This window comes from Monodelphis domestica, chromosome 7, assembly GCF_027887165.1.
Source record: "Monodelphis domestica isolate mMonDom1 chromosome 7, mMonDom1.pri, whole genome shotgun sequence".
NCBI lineage: Eukaryota > Metazoa > Chordata > Mammalia > Didelphimorphia > Didelphidae > Monodelphis > Monodelphis domestica.
This window is the reverse complement of record NC_077233.1, coordinates 91,877,490-91,898,548: the sequence shown is the minus strand read 5'-3', so window position 1 is coordinate 91,898,548 and position 21,059 is coordinate 91,877,490. Positions and strand designations below refer to the sequence as shown.

The following is a 21,059-nucleotide window of genomic DNA, read 5'->3' as shown; positions in this document are numbered from 1 at the left end:
TTGTGTGCGAGAACTTCCAGACCTTACAAAGGTAAATTCATCCACCATCATCGTATTCGTGTGGATCGGGGAATGTTTCATAAAACTATGTCAATTTAAGACTCCCACCCATGGTGCGGATTTTCCTAAAGCATAAAAAAAAATGATCGAAGAATCATGGACCACCAGAGAAACAGGAAGACAATAGAGCATGGCCTGTATCGTGGGAAAAGCAATATATTTGGAATCAAAAGACCCGAGTTTGAAAGCCGTATCTGCTTCTTACTGTGACTTGTCAACAAAACAACTTTTATGGAAAATTGTTCCCTCATCTATAACATTACCAAAGCCTGCAGAACTTAGAGGCCTGCCTGCTTGGAGATAAGGATCAGAATCTGGGAATCCTAGCAACAGTTTGAAATCATTCCCACCTCTTCCCTCCCCTTTTGCCCTATGGAGTGGATTTGCTTATCCCTGTAAGCTTTAAGATACAATACTTGTTGAATTTATTAAGAAATTTGTCAACTCATCCAGGTACACACAATAGGAATGGTCTATTCACCCCAACTGAATTTCTATCTCTTTGGCTTCCATATCTGAAAATAAACTAAACCTGTCCCTGACTCCCAAGGGAATGCTGGGGTCATTGCACTGTGGTGATAGCTGAGCAAATAAGCCTGTGTGGAATGTGAAGGAATTTAGCTTTTGGAAGAGATCAAGCCCTACTTTTGTGGTCAGAAGAGGACATTAAGGAGAAAAATAGTTAAACTTTAATTAAAAAAGGAGGGGGGGGGGAAGTAATAGTCAAAACAATTAACTCTTTGGCTGCTGAGCCATCATAAGCTCCTACTTCTGAGTACTAATCTAGTCTTTAGAGTACTGCTAGCCTAGCAGGAGCTACACAACCAAAATTCTGCAGTAGTTAAGAGAACAAAGATCTGGCAGGCTTCTGCTGTCCACCTGAATAAAGTGGCCCATATTTTTTTATAGGAATATCTTTCTGCTGCCAACTCCTGTTCTGTACTTCGTCCCTGAGTTCAACAGACTAATTCATGGCTTGCCAAGTACTGAAGTATTATTAGTAATAAACTGTGCTGGGCACCAAAACTGGGATAATGCATTATTCCTTTTAATCACAGTAGGGAAGTTGGCTACCTATTGGAAGTAGTATACTCAAAAGAAGACTCATTTGAAGCAAGTACCCTTGATAGCATGGCATAGACTTTGAGGATTAGATGATAGGTAGAGTGTCTGCCTGGCTCAGCATAGCTCAGCATCGGCAAAGATAAACCTGTCTGGGGAGGTGGGGAAGGGGAAGAGAGCTGGAAGAGAGACTGGGAGAAAAAGAGAGGAGTAATCTAGTCCTAAAACAGGTCCCAATCCATCCAGCTCCAGCTCTCTCTCAACTCTTCTTCTTTCTCCAATCTGTGATTGCATAATCTGACTAGGAAAAAAGGTGTTGCTTTGCAGCTGACAACCTGCGGAATCTCAGGGGTATCTGAGAGGGGTTCTAGTCAGTTCAGAGGATGAAATGGGGGATCCTTTCCCAAATACCTTTGGGCTCTCTCTACTTGGACTATTATTTAGACAATGGCTATTGCTTGCAGTTTTCCATGACTGTGAAATTTCCAAAGACCAAAATATTAGTTCAGGTTTGGCTTTAAAGGTTTAGAATTAAGCCAGATCCAGGAAAGAGGTAGAAAACTAGCTCAAATTCGGTCTTTTGTATATACCTATATATGTACATGTCTTTAGAATGTAAGCTCTTTGAGGGCAGGGATTATGTCTTTGTATTCCTCCCCACCTAGTACAGTATGGGACACATAGTAGACCCTTTAAAAAACACTTGCTTGGTTGAAAGACCTGATATTGCTGACAGGTATGTGGACAAAAATTATACTCTAGGGAGGAGTAATCCCAAGTCCAAATGAGCTCAGGATCAGAAACAATAGGAAGACATAAGTTACTATTTAGGTAATACACAGGTAGGACTTATAACTATCCACAGGTGTGAAAGGTGCTAGAAGGAATAGAGCATGTCAATACTATGCACACAATGGTTCTAAAGAAAAAACATTGGTGAGTTTTTATGATGAAGCTGAGGCAGGGAAGGAGGGAAAGTCAGCATCTCAGAGTTCAGGCTGAAGTCAGGGAATGGGAGAGTTTCCAACCAGAGCTTATATTCAAGCTGTTTATCAATACCAAGAAGGTTTGGCAATCCTAACTAGAAGCAAAGAGGAGAATGATATTCTGGGAGCAGACAAGGGATACTGGGCCTCTTTTTGTTTGAGGATGGCCTTGGTCCTCAGCAGGAATAAAAAGTAAAGCATTTCAGTCACGAACAAAGTCTGGAGGCCAAACAACCTCGAGGGAGGGTTCACGTGTAGGAGAGCAGGTTCAAGTCATAACAGCCATCCACCTGTAACACAAACGGATCTAGTCAATTCTGGCCACCATAAAAGCAAGGGATATAAAAGTAGAGGCAACTGGACAACTCACATCAAAGCGACCAATTCTGGCTGTAGTACGATTGGCCCGGATCATTTCAGTCAGCATCCACATCTGCTGTACCTCTGAAGAGACCTTATCTGGGTCAGGGAGGGCTTGCTAAAAGAAACAAGGGTGAGTTACTAGAAAGGAGTAGGTAGCTAGAAGTAAAGCCGCTCTAGCTCTAGTTTCGAATCCTGACCAGTGGGGCTTCCACAGCCATGAGTAATGATCATAGCTTTTAAACAGGTCTAGAAGCAACAGTTAGCAGTCCAGCGGAAGGCAAAAGGTCTGAGATGTGCCTAGGGATGGGAGGGGAGAGGGGTGGTGGTAGTGACTCAGATATGCCACACAGATGTACAAGTCAGTCCCATCTCAACACCAAAACAGCCACAGTCACTCCCTGTCTCGACCAAAGTCATTAGGGAATTGGAAGCAGGGACGTAGGAGATTCAGGGAAAAGTGGGTATAGTGTCACTAGACTAGTTCTGCTGGCATGTCAGAGTCCCAGCACTGGGCCCCATTCATCGAGACAAACTTGCACTGATAATCTGGAAATAGAAAGCTTTGAGCTAGGTACTATGAGATCTGGGGAGAGGAGACTCAGGAAGGAGGATGGGGGAGGGAGCAGGAGCCACAAATACGAACCAAAAGGTGAACTTACCTGAAGGAGGAGAGATGGCTGTTCGTAGGGTGCTGGGTGGGAGAGCCACTTGGTAAAGGCTGACGAAGGGCTCTATAAAATAAAACATCCCCATAGGAGGTGGGATTGGGGGAAGAAATGCAACATATTAAAAACAGAACATGTTATCTCCTTGCTCCCTTCCATGGTTCTTCTAAATTTCTCTTTTTCCAATGACAGCACCATCATCTTCTAGTTATGTAAGTTCATAGACTCAGAGTCATTCTCAACTCCTCCCTCCCTCATCGCACATATCCATTCAGTTGCCAGATCTCATCACTTCGGTCTTCACAACATCTCTTGGATAGAGCCACTTTTCTCTCCTCACATGGAGTTCTATTCAACCTGGTGCAGGCCCTCACACTTCTGCCCTGGACTCCCTGCTTCAAATCTTTCCCTTCTCTAATGTATCCTTCATAAAGCTGCCAGTCAGCTGCAGGTCAGATGTTACTCCCCTGAATAAACTCCAGGGGCTCCTTATTCTTTTAGGTTAAATATAAGCTCTTCTGTTTGGCATTCATAACCCTACAGCCTGACACCAATCCACCTTTCCTGGCTTATTAGATATATTACTCCCCTTTAGGCCCTCTTTAGGTTAGCCAAACTCTTCTTCCCACTACTACTCACAAAAGACAGTCCATCTTCTTTGGATCTCTGAAGAGACTAGCCTCCATTCCTAGAATGCGCTCTCTCCATAGAACTGCTAGTTTCTTTCAAAGTTTAGCTCCAAGGCCATCTTCCAAATATACCCTCAGTGGCCAAGGTCTCCCTAATAAGATTGCCTTGTGTTTTGTAAATACTTAGATGTGGTATATGCTGCCTCTCCCAATTGAAGACAAACTCCTTAAGGATAGTAATTGTTTCATTTTTGTCTTTAGATTGCAAGCTCCAGTTAATGGGAATCTAGGAGTCCCCAGTTTATTTAGTTTGGAGGTAGAAACCCCAGGTTTTGACCTTGTCACAGGAAGTTTCTCCCTGAGGGAAGGTCCTACTTCACTGGTCTCAAGCTAACAATACACATCCTGGTAGTTTGGGTGGAAATAGCTAATCCCATCAGAGGTTCAGTGACTAGCATTATTGATGCAAATCTTCTCTCTTTCCCTAACTCAGCTTTATTCAGTCTTCCTAGGGAATTAGAAATGACAAGGTAGAGTTCTGCAGCCCTAATTGCTGCCACACCAAAGGACTCACATAGCTACTAATCAAGTGGCTCAGTGGATTGAAAGCCAATCCTAGAGACAGGAGATTCTGGGTTTAAATCTGGCCTCAAACACTTTTTTAGCTGTGTGACCCTAGACAAGTCACTTACCCCCATTGCCCAGCCCTATGTCCTTTGTCCCTATGGTTTCTCCCCCTAGGCTAAGGTCCATTACCAGGGCGGCCCAGCCCTGGGCTGAGTCTTTCCCTTTTGTGTCTGTTGTGGGGCATCAGCCCCTCACTGTCATTCCTGTCTGGAACTCCTCATTTTCCTTTCTTACCATTGTAAAGTCAATCAACTGTCCCTCTCACCCTAAGCCCCCGGGTCATCTAGAATGGTATATAGTTTCTACAAGTTCTTTTGCTCCCTGGAGTCCATCCTGAGTCTGTGGCACTCCCAGGGGTCAGTGACCAGGGTGGCCAGAGTTCAGTCCGGACTCTGTGCAGTCTTGGGGAGGGAGCAGCTCTGTTGTCATGGCCTATTAGCGCTGAGTTCTTTTAGTGCTGAACCCCTTTAGCCCTTGATTAAAGAGTAATTTTGACTATTTAATAGTCCTGTGTTTTTTTCTAGTTGACAATTCTAAGACAGAAAGTAAGGATTAAAAAAAATCATACTGACTTTTGTAACAGTTAAAAAGTAGTGTCTGGCATAAACTGTTACAGATAAAAGAGTGGTTGCCTTAAACTGTGACCTGGAAAATATGGTTTCAAGACAGTGTCTTAAGTTAAATAAAATATAAAGTGGTTGCCAGGGAAAAATTCCCAAATATGAAATACACCCAAGTCAGCTGGGTTTTTATGGAGATTTTAATTAAAACAAATAAGGAATTAATGAGAGAGAGAAAGAGGAAACAATGAGAAAAGGGCTAGGCCAGCCTAGGCCCAAGCCCTAAGAGAGAGATCAGTCAGTCTTTAATCCACTCACCACAAGATTTGTCCCAAGCAAGATTCTAGTGTTCAGAGAGACCCACCAGTTCAGCTCCTGAGCTCCATTTCAGCTTCCAAGGCTGAAATCTCCTCCTTCAGCGAGAGTTCTCTCAGAGAGAGTTTTCTCTCTCAGCTTCTGACCTCCTTTTAAAGAGAATATTCTCCTATGTTACCTCCCTTAAGTTCTCACATCTACCAATCACAGTAGACGTTTTCCAAAGGACAGACCATTCTTAATTCACACCTGAGTAGATTAAACTTTTGAGTAATTCACACCTGAGTAGACTAAAACCTCACACCTCTTTTGTTAAGGCTTGTCCCTTACAAGTTTGCAAGTTGCCTGTCCTTCACAGGTACTTGGCACCTTCCTAAAAATAGACTTAGCTTAAGGCTTTTGCTTCACTATAAGTATGAGTTAAGTACTTTTTCATTGTTCAGTAAAGAGTTTACAACTTTATCTTCCCCTAAAGTATGCTTAAGTATGGGTGGAGTAGAGTTCTCACATTCCTGATCTAAGTCCCTTCATTGTTTAAAATGGGAAATGGTCTTAACCAAGTATTCTGAAGTAGAGTCTGAGAATTTTAAAGATTCACAATCTGAGAAACTTAAGATTCACAATCCCCCCTGATGATCATTGAGAGACTAGTCTCCCCATTGTGATGTGGGCTGAAATGTCCCACAAACAGCCAAGTAGCTGGGAACAATCAAAGGAGCCCTGAAATAATAACTAGTTGATGAGTATGGGGCCACCTTTCAGATGAGACATATGGGTGGCTTGGATTTGCAATTCTGGGAAAACTTCTCACATCAGTCTTTAGATATAACCCGGGTCTTTGGTTGAGAGTCTCTGCACAGCAAGTACAAGAGGTTCAGTTTCCCAGTCAGTCAGGTAGGACTAGGTTCAAACAATGTTCAATTTCCATAATCACTGCCTTCCTTAGAGGCTGCACAGAAAAGAGCAAAATTTGACCAAAAGTTGCCCTGGGGTGTTTAACAGATCATTAGCATCCCATTTACATTGTGAGTGAATCACTGGTAAAGGCCAAACAGACCAAAGTGGCCCAAGGGAAAAGTGACATCAGTTCCTGAGAACAGCAGGACAACAACTGCCCAAACAAATGACCCCTTCCTTGGAAACTAATCAAGAAAAGCTCTCAGGGCCTTTCTACCACCATGCCTTTCCATCACCAAGGCACTTTATCATCAGAGCCACTCCACCATCTTCCTCCCTCTCTCAATAAAGCTTGCCCCCTCAACCTGGAGACTGCCAGAGTCATTAATTCTTTGGAGAAGACCCCACATCAGTTATACCCGCTACCTTCCACTTTCCTATTCCAGGACACTCTGAGGGTTGTCAGAGTATTCTCAGGATATCTGGTAAACAATTTGCAGCCCTAATTAAAGCCACAGAACTCTTCATTGTCATAGTCCTCACAATTCTTATTCTACTTTGGCTGCTAACCCTCACACTCATTTCACACACCCATGCTCTTCTGGCTTTGCCCTTCCATGCCAATGGTCTGCCCCAAGTTCATTTATTTTCACTCTACTAAATTACACATTTAGGGAGCAGCTGGGTGGTTCAGTGGATTGAGAGTCAGACTCAAAGATGGGAGATCCTGAGTTCAAATGTGACCTCAGACACTTCCTAGCGATTTGACTTAAGTGACAAGTCATTAACCCCCATTGCCTAGCCCTAACCACTCTTCTGCCTATACCTAGTATTGATTCTAAGATGGAAGGTAAGGGTTTTAAAAAAAAATTACATGTTTAAACAGTGTCATATATAAGTGCAGTATCTTCCCCAATACCTAATAAAGGGGTCCATCTTTACAGAGTAGATATTTAGTCAACAGTTGTTGAGTGAATCTATCCAGGCCTTGATCCCAAAGAGAAAGTGTATACCCACAACTATAAGCACACAAAAGAGTTTGGTATGCCAGAACTGATTCTCAGTATACCCACCTCCCCAGCCTTTTTTAAATGCTTGAGATTTATTGTTCCTTTAAAGAGTTTAATTTGTAGTCTAGCACAAGCCCTAGAACAAACATTATGGATCTTATCTGATAGTTTTGATCCTCCATCAGGAAAAAGTCTCCCACCTGTGGCCCATGTTGAAAAAATTGCAACTCCTCCAGCGTGAAGTTAAGCCACAGTGGAGATGGCTGCCGTAAGATCAGGCGGAGCTCCAACACCTTCTCCAGGTTGCACAGCATCTGCATAAAGGCAGGCCCACCTCCATTACCAGCAGGCTTCCCCTGGGGACCCTCCCACCTCAGGTCACAGGGAATAACCAGGGGAGCTTCTGCCCCAACCCAGGCTCATCCTTTGGGGTGCGAAAGAACTTCTTCCTCCCTAGGAATGGAGATCCTAAGAACCTAGAGTCAACTTCATTCCAAGTCCTTGGGGATGCAGCCCAGAAGACCTTGCCATTTGTCCTTGTCTACAAGGTCTAAGCCTTTTTAAGCCTCAAAGAGCCATATTATAGCTAACATTTATATAGCACCTATTATATTCCCAACATTATACTAAGCACTTTACAGTTATTATCTCATTTAATCTTCACAGCAATTCTGGGAGGAAGGTGTTATAATTTTCCCCATTTTACAGTTGAGGAAATTGAGGATGATAAGAGTTAAATGACTTGTCCTGGGTCACACAGTTGGTGTGTGTGTGTGTGTGTGTGTGTGTGTGTGTGTGTGTGTCTGAGGCTGGATTTGAACTCAGGTCTTTCTGAGTCCAAATCCAACTCTATCTACTGTGCCACCTAACTGCCCATATAAAATTATTATACTCTCTTGGACCCAATATTTCCAATTTGAAAATCTATTTTCCCAGGCCAGAAAACCTCTAGAAAGTGATTAGGTACCATAGACATCTAGCTCCACAATGTGGATTGGTACAGTCTTTCTGGAAAGCACTTTGGAAATACGTTTTTAAAAAAACACTAAACTTTCTACAACCTTATAGACGCAGTGATAGCACTCCTAGGGGTTATATGCCAATGAGTTAAAAGATAGAGGAAAAGGCCCTAGGAGTGCAAAAACTGATTCCAAAGGACTAATGATAAAACATGCTACCCACCTCTTGACAGAGGGGTGAGGGATTAAAGGTGAAGAATGAGACCTAAATTTTGGAGACAGCCAATGTGTAGATTTTTTTTGTTTAACTATACTTATTGGCTTGGAGGGATGTTTATATTTTTGTTTTTGGGAGTGGAGAATGGGAGAGGAGTGAGATGAGAGTCACACAATAAAAGAATGATAAAGGGGACAGCTAGGTGGTTTAGTAGATTGAGAGTCAGGCTCAGAGACAGGAGGTCCCGAGTTCAAATGTGACCTCAGACACATTCTAGCTGTGTGACCCTGGGCAAGTCACTTAACCACCATTACCTAGCCCTTACCACTCTTCTGCCTTGGAACCAATACCCAATATTGATTATTATAATAACCCAGTAAGGGTTATTAATAAATAAAAGAGTGATAAAAGCATCAATGAAGCATTAAAAAATTCTCAGAGAACAGAAGGAAATCAGAGGAAACACAGATAAGTGGGACAATTTTTGAAGTAATATTTTGAATGAATTCTCTATATAAAAAGAAATAAGGGGCAGAGCCCCAGGCCTGGAGTAGGGAGGACCTAGACTCTAATCTGACCTCAGACACCTCTTAGCTGTGCGACTCTGGGCAAATCACTTAACCCTAATGAATACTTAGCATTGATTCCAAGACAAGGTAAGGCTTTTTTTAAAAAAGAAAAGAAACAAGCCTTATATAACAGAGATGTGTACTTTCATGCATAATCTAATTTTTCTGTTCTTTTTATGTGGAAATGTTCACATTGCTGGTATTTATCCAGTATAAAATAACCAGCCCCCACCTCTCTCTCTCTCTCTCTTTTTAAGAAGAAATCTAGCCTTTGGGTTTTCTTAAATCTTCATACTCCCTTAGGAGCAGGAAGTCTGGTCTCTTCTCCCCAGAGCTTACTCCTCACCTTAACTCCAGTGGAAAGAAAGTTGGCACTGACCTGATGCTTATATAGAGACACATATTCCTGGGCTCCTTCCTCATTGTGTGGATTGGGCATTAAACAGTAGTCTCGTAAACAGGTAATCCATTTGTTGGGTGAGTGGTTGGGGGATCCAAGCTGACGCACACGGATACTCAAGAAGGCTGTATAATAATTTTTAAAAGTGATCTCCTGTAACTGAAAAAAAAACACACAAAAGTCCCCACTGAAGACTGGCACAGTTTTGGAGGGGAAAAATACCAGGCCAGATCTGCAAAATTTCTAACTTTATGCTCCAATGACAAATACAGTGGACAAGGTTTTGTGTATCCAGGTAAGCTCTGAAAACTTATTCACTTGAGGATATCTGTTTATTTAAGGAAAAATTTAAACTTTCAAAATAACATGCTTAGTAACTTGACTTCTTAAGACATGTCAATGGATCTGACATCCCATCCAAGTGGATACTCCCACCCTAACCCAAGCAGGCCTCATCTCTAATCCATGTCTTACTATAAATCCCCCTCAATATGATAGATCCTCTAGGCTTCTTGTTATGTAGATACCAATGAAGCACACAGACTTCAGTAGTTACCTTTTGATACAATTACATTATGTGCCCACATCTTTTTCCCATCATACATCTCTCTGTTATCCTATCTGCCACTTCTATGCAATTCTTCACTGGCAATTTGTTACAGCCTCCATTGTTCTTTAATTATTCCTAAACTGCAGCAAGTCATGACTCAGAGCCACATAGCATCATCAAAAGGATATTGATGTTAAAAAAGATGGGCCTTTGTTTTAGATAAAAGCTTTCAGTCATTAAAAGAACTTCATCATTTCTCCAAAACAATCCAGTTCACTCTCTTCCTCTTCAGTTCCAGGCCCCAGGCCATTACTTATGCAGTGATTGTCCAAGTTATAAGAATTAATAGATCCATTCTATAAATTTCTGTCCAATTGCCTATTGTAATCTGCTCAATCCCTCTTCTATTTGGACCTTGCATTGGGTATCCTCCATAAAGTGGCAAATGACTGTTTTATGCTGCTTTTTAATATTAATAATCAGAGGGTTTGTCAAACAGACTCTGTTGAGTCACCTTTTAAGCAATCTTTTATCACTTTGATATGTGCATAGGAGTTGTTGATGGCAAGGCTTTAAAGGTCTGAGTTCAATACCATAACAATCGGACAGCCAGAGGACAGTCAAGAAATGGCCAAAATGGGATGAAACAGGCTTCCACCAATTACCAAAGAAATGTGCAGGAAAAATAGCAGAAATGGATATTCTTACCAGAAAGATGTATGACTAGAAAAATGACAGGTGGGCTGGTCAGTTGTAAAAAGAGTTAACCAGTGAAGCCCTGGGATCCAAGGCATTAAGGCTTCCTAGAAAGAGGTTAGAAAATGTAGGTTTAAATCTACCTTTAACATTTGACTCTAGATAATTCACTGAATCACTCTGAGCCCTAATTTCCTCTATTGCAAAATGAGGATAACAATGCCTGAACTGTCTGCTTTACTAGTTGTAAAACCAAAATGATCTGCCCGTTAAGTACTGTGCAAACTTTAAAGCATTGTATGATTTCAGTTTTTATTTTACTTTATTTTTTTTATTGGTTCCACTAGAATTAACCGACACAAATGTCAAGAGAATTAGAGGAAGGACATTTGGTGGACGCCCTTCTGGGTGATTTGAAGATGACATCAGATAAGAGTAAAATAGGATGGGTCAAAGTACTCATGCCCATTTGATCACAGATCCCCCAATTTATTGAGGGCAATGTAAGTGTTTTATTATCTAACACCTAGAATCACTGTGAGAAAAGCTCTTGAACACAGAGCAGGAGAATGGAGGATCGTTATCATTTTCAAAAGCACTCGGCTGGGCAGGGACCTCTAAGGTCAAACCTCTTTCTAAATATAGGGAAACTGAGGCCCAAAGGATGGAGGGGCTTGCTCCAGGGCAGCAGGCTTCCACCTCCATCCCTGGCACTGTACAGGCTGCACAGGGACAGGGAGAGAGGGCCAGCCGTGGAGCTGCAGGGCTGGCCCATCTTTCCTCCATGGTTCAGGGGAGCCCGCAGCGCCCGCCTTCTTCCTCAATCCCAGTCTGCCGGCCGGTCCTCCTCGCCCCGCCCAGCCCGGCCCGGCCCCAGCCTTTCAGGCCGGCGCTCACCTCAAAAGGCCCGGCAGTGGGGAAGGTGACGTCGATGACCAGGACGCCGGGCCGGCCCTGAACCGTCCGCACATCGCCCACCTGCAGCGCCACAGCCCCTTTGATGTGACAGGGCACCTGCACCCGGGACATGGCGCCGGCGGCCGCTGCATGGAAGCCCTTCTGGGGTCTGAGAATACGGATCCAGGAAAACTACACTTCCCGGCAGACCTTGCAGCCTGACAGCAATTTGTCCTATCAGCATTCAGTAGCGTCCCAGACTAGGCCGGAAGGACATCCGGAAGCTCCCTTTCAACCAATCACCTTCCCTTTCATAACCCTTGTAGCCCGCCCTCATCTGGAATCCCAGATTCTGGCTGAGCAGAGAAAACCAAGATTCTTAACTGCTCCAGGACAACGATCTGGTATGGCTAACGGTCATTCTTCCTATAACGGCAGCTCTAACAAACTTCCCCCTCTTCTCGCAGGGCCCCGACCTCGATGGAAGGAGGATGTTATTTCTAAAACCCTTGCAGTAAATGGAACTGGGTGAACTGTTGAGGCGGGGGTCCCTGTACTATTGCGAAGTCTTAAGTGGGACCAGACACAAACAATGCACTGTACTTTGGGACATACCAGATGTGTATGTGCTGCCGCTAGGTGGCATAGTGAGTGAGTGCTAGTCTGAAGGATTCAACTTACCCAGGGACAGTCACCTAACCCTTCTGTGCCTCAATTTTCTAATATTAAAATGTAAATAAAAATAATGGCACCTACTCAGGTTTATTGCGAGGATCAAGTGAAGTAGCACATGTGAAAGAGCTTTGCAAACCACAAAGCTCTCTAGCTATTATTATCATAAAGAAACAAAACACTTTAAGTGGGTAAGGAGGAGTTGTTTTGTTGCTAGGGTTTTTTTTTCTATAACATAACCTTTTTTTTTTAACCTTTGCCTCCAGTTTTAGAATCAATACTATGTTTTGGTTTTAAAGCAGATGAGCAATAACTTGAAAGTGCCTGCTGGATTTAAACCTAGGACTTCGGATCTCAAGGCCAATTCCTGGCCATTTAGCCACCTCTTGCCCCCTGATCAACACATTCTTAATCAATGTCAATTTTGTTCTTGGGTTCTGTTCTACTGACCTCATTTTACATTACAAGATCACTGATTTAAATCAACCCATAAATATTTATTAAGCATCTACTATGTGCCAGGCTGTGTACTAAGTACTAGGAACTTGGAAAGAGGCAAAAGACAGTTCCTGCCCTCAAGGAGTTCACAATTTTAAACTAGGAGAAACAAATTATCTTTATTTTACCTGAGGGAAAAAAATGACTTCTGTTGTAAATATTGATAGAGGTAATCCTCTGACTCTAAATCCAAGACTTCACTGCTGGAGACTGATGTGAAAAACTATGCTACCTTCAAAGAAAGCTTAGTTTCCTCATATTTGTCCTGTTTGTGACACAATAACATCCTGTTCTGTGGATGCACCACAGTTCTTTCGACCATTCCCAAATCTTTGGACACAGATTATTTCCTGTTTGCCATCACTACAGTTAAAGCCTCTTAATATTTTGATACATATCAATCTTTTTTCTTTTAGTAAAAGACAAAGTCCTCATCTTTTATTTTATTTTTATTGCCATGTAAAACTCACTTCCATATTGTTCATTATTGTAAGAGCACACTCAGGCCCAATCAAAACCCCAAAATAAAATCCAAAATACACTGATGTGAAAGATGACTCTAATAGTTCTTTCTCTGGAAGTGCATTCCCTGTCATAAGTCTTTCAGGTTTGTCCCAGATCATTGCATTGCTGAGAATAACCAAGTTTTCACAGATAATCATCATAAAATATTGCTATTATTGTGTACAATGTTCTCCCAGTTCTGCTTATTTCTCTCTGCAGCAGTTCCTACAGATCTTTCCAGCTTCTTCTGAAATCATCTTATTTTTTATAGCACAATAGTATTCCATCACCAATAAGTTACCACCAATCTTTATCATTTTACCAATCTTTAAGTTATCATTCCATCACCAATCTTTTAATAAAAAATAGTTTCTCCTTAGAATAAAGTCCCAAAGAGCAGGATTATAACTAGTGAAATCTGCTACTGAGCCAAGATTGACACTGCCCTCCTAATATAATCGCATAGCATTCTTAGGATAGTACTGAATGTCTTATTTCTTTTTCTTTGCCCCTTAAACTTAGCTTGCCTCACCTTTGTTACAGCTGTGGCCAAGAGTGAAATTAGTGAAGTCAAAGATTTGTTTTCTTAGGCCAATTTAACATTGTTAATTGCTTTCCAAAAAATTTGAAACATCCTATCATACAGAAATATGGGAAAGTGCCTGTTTTCCCCCAGCAAAGTCAACACTGAATTGTACTGTTTTGTGGTGGTGGTGGTTATTTTCTGCCAAGTTGGTAGGTATAAATTATAATCTCAAAAGTTGTTTTGATTTGATTTTTATTTTTTGATCATTAAAGAGTTTTAACAATTTTTCAAGTGATTAGTAATGGTTTGTATTTTGTCCTCCAAAAAGTTCATGCCTTTTGACTATTTCTCCATCACAGAATGAATATCACTTTTATAAATCTGTTTCAGTTCCAGGGAGAAAAGATTATAATGATTATGTTACATTTCTATTATATTATTGTTTTTAATTGTTTTTGTTATTTTTTTAAATCTTTGTATCCTGAGACATTGTCGTACTGTTTTTCTGTACTCATAGAAGGTGATTATTTTTTTTAATTGAATTAAATACCATACACAGACACCTATGTGAGGTATCTCTGGTATGCAAGGAAAAGCATTAGACTTGGGTTCCAATTCTGACTTGCCACTGTGATATAGCAGCTGTGTGACCACTAAATCATTCAATTCCTCCTTACTTGCTCCATCAACTTGGGATTCACAGTACCTGATTTTCCTACCTCATAGGGCTGGTGTGAGGCTCAAATCAGACAATTGGTGGTGACCTGCTTTAAAAAACAGAATATCATGTAAATAGCAGCTATTCACAAAAGCTATGAGAAGCAATCATATTTCGAAAGGACACTGTCACCACCTGCTGTTGGAAATAGGCATTACATGCCAATCATTTCAAATTGGAAGGCGGGCTGACCACATCTGGGAGCACCGTGGGGCAGGCTTTCTGGCCCCCCTTCTCAAAGAGAACAGGCATATTTACCTCCACAAGGCCAGAGGAAACAGCTCCCTTGCTTTCTAGGGACCTGTCAGGGTAATGACAAGCTGGAGTAGGTCCCCTAGACTTGGGCCATCAGGATAGAGTGGCCCACCATGCCACAGAAAGATATGTTGAAGAAACTAGGGCTGTTCCTCCTAAGACTGAAAGAAGAAACATAGAGTCACGGCTTTATAGGTTTAGTGCTTGAAGGGACTGCCATCGAGTCTGCCCTCTTCATTTTACAAATAAGGAAACTTTTTTTTTTTTGCAAATTTTACAAAATTTTACAAATGAGGCAGAGAGCGGTTAAATGCTTTGCCCAGGGTCACACAGCTAATAAGTGTCTGGGTCATAATGGAATCAATGTCTTCCTCCATCCAAGTCCACTCTGACGCTAACTGCCTATGATGCCTGCCTTCTAACATTTAAAGGACTAACATGTATTGTACTGAATTGTCCGCCATTTCTGGATGGGACTCCCTCCTCTCTCTTACCTCTTAGAACTCCAGTTTCATTTTTTAAGGCTCAGATCAAATGCTACCTCCTGCCTCTTATCAGGATTTCTTGGTTCCCCCAAGTTCCCTACTCCCAAAATCATTGTTTATATATTTTGTATTTGAGGGGGCAGCTAGGTAGCACAGTGAATAGGGTGAGCCTGGAGTCAGGAAGACCCCTATTCCTAGGTTCAGATTTGACCTCAGCCATTTACTAGCTATATGACCCTGGGCAAGTCATTTTACCCAGTTTGCCTCAGTTTCCTCTCCTGTAAATGAGTTAGAGAAGGAAATAGCAAACTCTTCCAATATCTCCGCCAAGAAAACCCCAAATGAGATCACAAAGAGTTAGACACAACTGAAAAATAACTGAACTGAATTTTGTACTTATTTATTTCTCTGTGTATATGTTATTGTTTCTGTAGAAGAAGGATTTGACTTATCCTGCTTGGGGCCCAAGGGCTTGAAGTAATGAAGAAGCATTCAACAGAATCCAATTTCTTCATATAAGGAAAAACTTCCCAAAAAGAGCTGTCTAGACTAAGGCATAAGGGAATGAGTTGTCCATCATTGATTGAATTCCTTCAAGAGGAAGATGAATTGTCAGGACATTATAGGAGGGGATTCCTACTCATAAATAGGTTAGACTAGATACCTTCTAAGGTCCCCTTCCGTTTTAGGATTCATCATTCTGTTCTTAGGTGGCTTGATGGTCAAGTAGATAGAGCATCATGCCTAGAGTTAAGAAGACCTGAGTTCAAATATAGCCTCAGACACTCACTAGCTATGTGACCCTGAGTAAGTCACTTAACCCTGTTTGCCTCTTTTTCCTCATCTATAAAATGAATTGCAGAAGAAAACCACCAACTAGTCCAGTATCTTTGCCAAGTAGACTCCAAATAGGGTCACAAAGAGTCAGTCAGGACTGAAAAATTTCTTGACAACATGATCTTATTTTTATTGACTGGCCTCCTGTACTCAAGGACTACATTTAGTAAATGATCATTTGTCTATAGCTATGACCTAGGCAAAAATGAAAAACTGGAAACACTCTCACTCAATTCAGTAAGCATAGAAAAAGGAAATAGTTCCTATCTTCAAAGTGCTTATATCTTTTAAAATTTTCATATTTTTACTGATACCTCTTGTTTTTATATCAGTTTCATTTCTGAATATAATCCTCTTCTTCCCTTACCCTGCAAGCCATCCCTTATGACAAAAATAAAAAAAAAATAAATGAAAGCAGTTCAGCAAAATGCATCTATCAACTGTCAGACAATATGGACAATATTCGGTGGCCATAGTCCCCCCAACTCCTGCAATTAAAAAAAAAAAGCTTATATTCTACTGGCAGATACAGTATGCATACAGGTAAGTAAATAGAAAATTATTTCAGGAAGAAGAGAGGGCTAATTTTTAGTGGCATGAGGAAGGACCTTCATAGAAGGAAGACAGCCTTGAACAAGATAAGGATTCTGAGAAGGATGAGCAATCCAGGTATAATGGAATCAAGTCAATCAATGGCCCCAAGCCCATTAAAAGTACCTGACAAGATTCTAGGCCTTGATAACTTTGTCAGGTGAGAATGTATTTCAACCAAATTAATCACTGGTGAGAGCTAGGTGTGAACAAGGCATGAACAAAAACTTAGGCTTTTAAACTAAATTGCCCCTACCCTTTGGGTCTTACATAAAGTCAGGGAGCTAGGATAGAATCAAGGATTTGAAGTTCTCCAAGCTTAATGGCAGAAGCCTCCAGCCAAATTCCTGAGAAGGAATAGTCTGAGCCTCCTCTCCCCTCTTGACCCAAAGAAGGACTTCATGAATTATAAAAGACCTGAAGATTTGGACTTTTTGTAAAAATAGGGCATAGGGGCAGCTGGGTAGCTCAGTGGATTGAGAGCCAGGCCTAGAGATGGGAGGTCCTGAGTTCAAATCCAACCTCAGACACTTACTAGCTGTGTGACCCTGGGCAAGTCACTTAACTCCCATTGCCTAGCCTTTACCACTCTTCTGCCTTGGAACCAATACACAGTATTGATTCCAAGAAGGAAGGTAAGTATTTAAAAAATAAATAATAAATAAAAATAGGGCATCCTAGCAGTGTCTCTAGAATAGCAATATATGATAGCATTAGGAGCTGGTGAAGGCTGAATATGATGAGGAAAAGTAGATCGAAGGAGTCTAGCAGAAAAGTTATATGTAAGAATATATTGAAGTGTTCAGAAAGAAAGGATTTCCAGGAGCTTTGAGTTACCCTTTGCCACATGTGCTTTCTAAACCTGGGGGCCCTCTTTCCCCTAGGATTCTGTGCCTACAGAATTTGTATTACAATGTGTGCTACAGACTTTTGGGTAGAATGTTTTGTACCAACTGTTCTTGTCATGCCACTTTAATAGTTGCCCCTTTCCAAAAGCTGAGAAAGCCTGGATGACTAATTGATATTAAATAATAGTTATGGGAAAGAATCCGAGTGGGGGCTCCCTTCCTCTCAGCTCCCCCATGCAACTCCTTAGGGTTACCCCTAGAACTCTAAGGGGAGATCTAATAGCCAAAATGTGTTTTGCGTTGGAGACCCAACTTGTTAGTTGGAATAGGGGCTGGGAGAGTAGCTCCAGAGACTATAAGTGCTACACAAGCTTGGGAAATGGCTGGTAGGAGATGTTAAATCTAATTTGGGGATAGCTAATAGTCTAGGCTGTCTAGAACATCTAGTGTAGGAAAGATAGTATTATATAATAAAGCTGGAAAAGTAGTTTGGAAATAGATTTTAAAGGGCTTTATTTTGGCTTTTTAAAAAGTACTTTTATATTTGATTTTTACACAACAGATACTTCCCAACAAACACCCAAGTAAAAGTATAGCTCCAGGCAGAGTCAAGAAAGATGTCAGAGTAGCTGCAAATATAGGGAACTCTTCCCTCCCTCCTTAACTGCCCCCTGTACTCCAAACAGATCTAGCATCAGGTGGAATTCTAATCTTGAAGTCCAAGAAGAAGAGTCATTTTTCCAGCTCAGGTTATCACAGGGAGATAAACCAAGAGGTCTGAGGACAATGGGGATATGGTCTGGCCGGAAACACCCTATGAAGAACATTTAAATGACTGTGCCCCAGGGAAAGAAGAAGCCTTACAGCAGAACCAGCACCTAGCTGGGATGCAGGAGCAGGTGCTGACAGCTTTGTCAGTTGTCAATACCCAGTTCCAGATCATAGACTCAGGGTAGAATAGAAGAGGACCGTCCCTGGGGGTAGTATTCCAGGGTGAGAAGTGGTTGTAGGTCCTAGGTTATGTAGCAAGTGGCAACTGTGAAGCTCAGACCCCAGGAACAAAAGAGGGTTTTAGTTCTAGCTTCTAGCCTAGTCTGAAATCCGTAAAGGAATAACCAAATGCAAGAATTGTAGACCAAAAGGAAGATTACAGTTCTGTAACTCAAAAATAGCAGAGCTGTCCAGCAGACTGATAAGGACTGAAACCACCATTGATCTACTGAGACTCTAAATAGGGTGAGCCCACAGGGTTGTTGCTCAGACCAAAACTCAGGTCAGGAACTTGCAAAACTTCGATGGAAAGGGGCAGCTTTGTTTTAGAACAGATCCTTTGAGCCTGATCCATCTAGTCCAATAGTTTTCAAAGTGTTGTCTGAGTATTTCAGAGGTTTCCAAAAGCCTTTCAGGAAGTCTGAGGGGTCAAAACTTTTTTCATAATAACACTTAAGCAAATAACACTTTTTATTTACTAGCCAGATGGTACAGTGAATAGAGAGCTTGACCTGGACTAGGGAAGATCTGAGTTAAAATCTAGTCTCAGACATTTACTAGCTGTATGACCCTGGACAAGTCACTTAACTTCTATTTGCCTCTTTTCTCATCTGTAAAATGGGGGTAATAATAGCTGAAAGGTTATTGTAAGGACCAAATGAGATAATAATCATGAAGCACTTAGCACAGTACCTAGCACATAGTAAACACTCTAAATGTTAGTTATTATTATTATTATTATATAGTTAGATGGTACAGTGGATAGAGCTGGACCTGGAGTCAGAAAGACCTGAATTCAAATTCAGCCTTAGCTATTTAACTAGCTGCAAGACCTTTGGCAAGTAACTTTCCTTCAACTGTAAGATATAGACTGTAATAGCACCTATCTCAAAGGGTTGTTGGGAGAATCAAATGAAATAATATTTGTAAAGAGTTTAATGCAGTGACTGGCACATAGTAGGCATTATATAAATTCTCCTTTCCTTTTTTCCTTTCCTCATTACACAGATATCTGTGTGAGACCAAATTTTCTTCAAATGCTTCAACCAAAACATGTAATAACTAGTATATGGGCAGGTAGGTGGTCCAGCAGATAGAGTAGTGGGCCTAAAGTCAAGATCTGAGTTCAGATCTAGCCTCAGACACTTACTGACCCTGGGCAAGTCACTTAATCCTGTTTGCTTCATCTGTAAAATGAGCTAGAGAAGGAAATGGCAAACCACTTCAGTATATTTGTCAAGAAAACCCCAAATGGGATCACAGAGTCAGCTATACTAAACAACAAAAAAGTGTTTATGCTCAGAGGTTTTTCAAAGAACTTTACAAATATCTCATTTTAACTTCACAACAGCTCTGGGAGTTAGGTGCTATCGTTATTCCTGTTTTATAGATGAAGAAACTGAGATCCATTAAGTGACTTGCTGAGGATCACATAGCTAGTAAATATCTGAGTCCTGATTTGAACTCAAGTCTTTCTAACTCCAGGCCCAGCTCTCTCCCCACTGCACCACCTAGCACAACTCTGCCACCAACTGATTGGATACAGAAGTCAATATGAGAATCTGTCTTCTATTAAGCCAGACAGTAAAGATAGTTGTAAAAATATGTAAAACATAGTAACTCCTTACTATTTGTTTTGGAAAACTAGTTATTTTTAATAAAACTATGTTAACATAATGACTTTGTTAAACAAATTGATATTTTTATTATATTCATTTTACTTTTTAATAAAGTAACTAAAATTTTACAATACATTTTCTTTTTTAATTTTTAAAATCAGGAAATATAGTTAGGTATAACTCACACAAATGAAAGTTCTTTAGGGTCCTCAATTTTTAAGACTATAAAAAGGGGTTGAAGCCAAAAGGTCTGAGGACTGCTGATCTCCTGCCATTCACTTACAGATGGAGAAAGAGGGCCTGAAGGGTTTCATAACTTGCTCAGTATCTATAGATCTTGAAAGTGACAGAATCATCGTTCAAAGGCAGGAGTATCCTTTCATGACACTCATTTATCAGATTTTTCAGAAAATTCCATCCCTTCATGAACATTCAGTCCTTGATCTCTCCATCCAGAGTCACAAAGTCTGAGTAAAAAGAGTTTTAGACAGGGAGTTAGAGTAGGTTAGAGCCCCAGAGCCCTGCTGCTTATCACCTGTGGAACTTTGGGCAAGGCATTTAGCCCCAGTTTTCCCCCTGCAAAATAAAAGAGGACTAGATGACCTCTGTGATAACCTCCGGAAAAGCAACTTAAGTTGTAAACCTGAAAGTCTATATTAGGATGAGCTGTTTATTAGAAGTGAGAGCTTGAAGTCTATATGACCCTGTGAAGCTCATTGGAATATAATCCTGGTAATACAAGCTCTGCCTCAAAGGGCATGAACAATTAAACGACTTGGGGGGCTTTAAACGCCAGGCTTAGGAACTTGTATCTTGCCCAAGAGGCCAGTGGTAGCTGCTGAAGGTTTATGAGCAGGGGAGTGACATGATCAGCTGTGCCTTAGGAAGATTATTTTGGCAGCTGTGTGAGATGGATTGGAGAGGAGTGGGGAGACCTCTGAAAAGGCCATTTCCTCCGTAAGTCCAGGTGAGAGGTGATGAGGCCCTGACCTGGGGCAATGGTCATATAAGTGGAGAGATGATGATGGATGTGAGAAGTGGGGAGGTAGAATCA

General features: G+C 41.3%; 1 protein-coding gene across 1 annotated transcript; it reads right to left on the bottom strand.

The window, feature by feature from the left end:
* Positions 1–200: 200 nt before the first annotated feature.
* Positions 201–11,796, bottom strand: NICN1 (nicolin 1, tubulin polyglutamylase complex subunit). Its single transcript, XM_056805065.1, has 6 exons — positions 11,463–11,796; positions 9,299–9,478; positions 7,375–7,488; positions 3,131–3,202; positions 2,479–2,586; positions 201–2,398 (listed from the first exon to the last, which is right to left on the bottom strand). The coding sequence occupies exons 1-6, from the start codon at positions 11,592–11,594 to the stop codon at positions 2,357–2,359; spliced, it is 648 nt and encodes a 215-aa protein (XP_056661043.1). The 5' UTR covers positions 11,595–11,796; the 3' UTR covers positions 201–2,356.
* Between the last annotated feature and the right edge of the window lie 9,263 nt (positions 11,797–21,059).

Coding starts and splice junctions, on each gene's coding strand:
- NICN1 (XM_056805065.1), bottom strand. CDS start 11,594: ATGTCCCGGGTGCAGGTGCCCTGTCACATCAAAGGGGCTGTGGCGCTG. Junction 3,203..7,374: donor TTTTTCAACATGGGCCACAG/GTGGGAGACTTT, acceptor TTTATTTTATAG/AGCCCTTCGTCAGCCTTTAC. Junction 2,399..2,478: donor CCAGAATTGGTCGCTTTGAT/GTGAGTTGTCCA, acceptor TTTGTGTTACAG/GTGGATGGCTGTTATGACTT.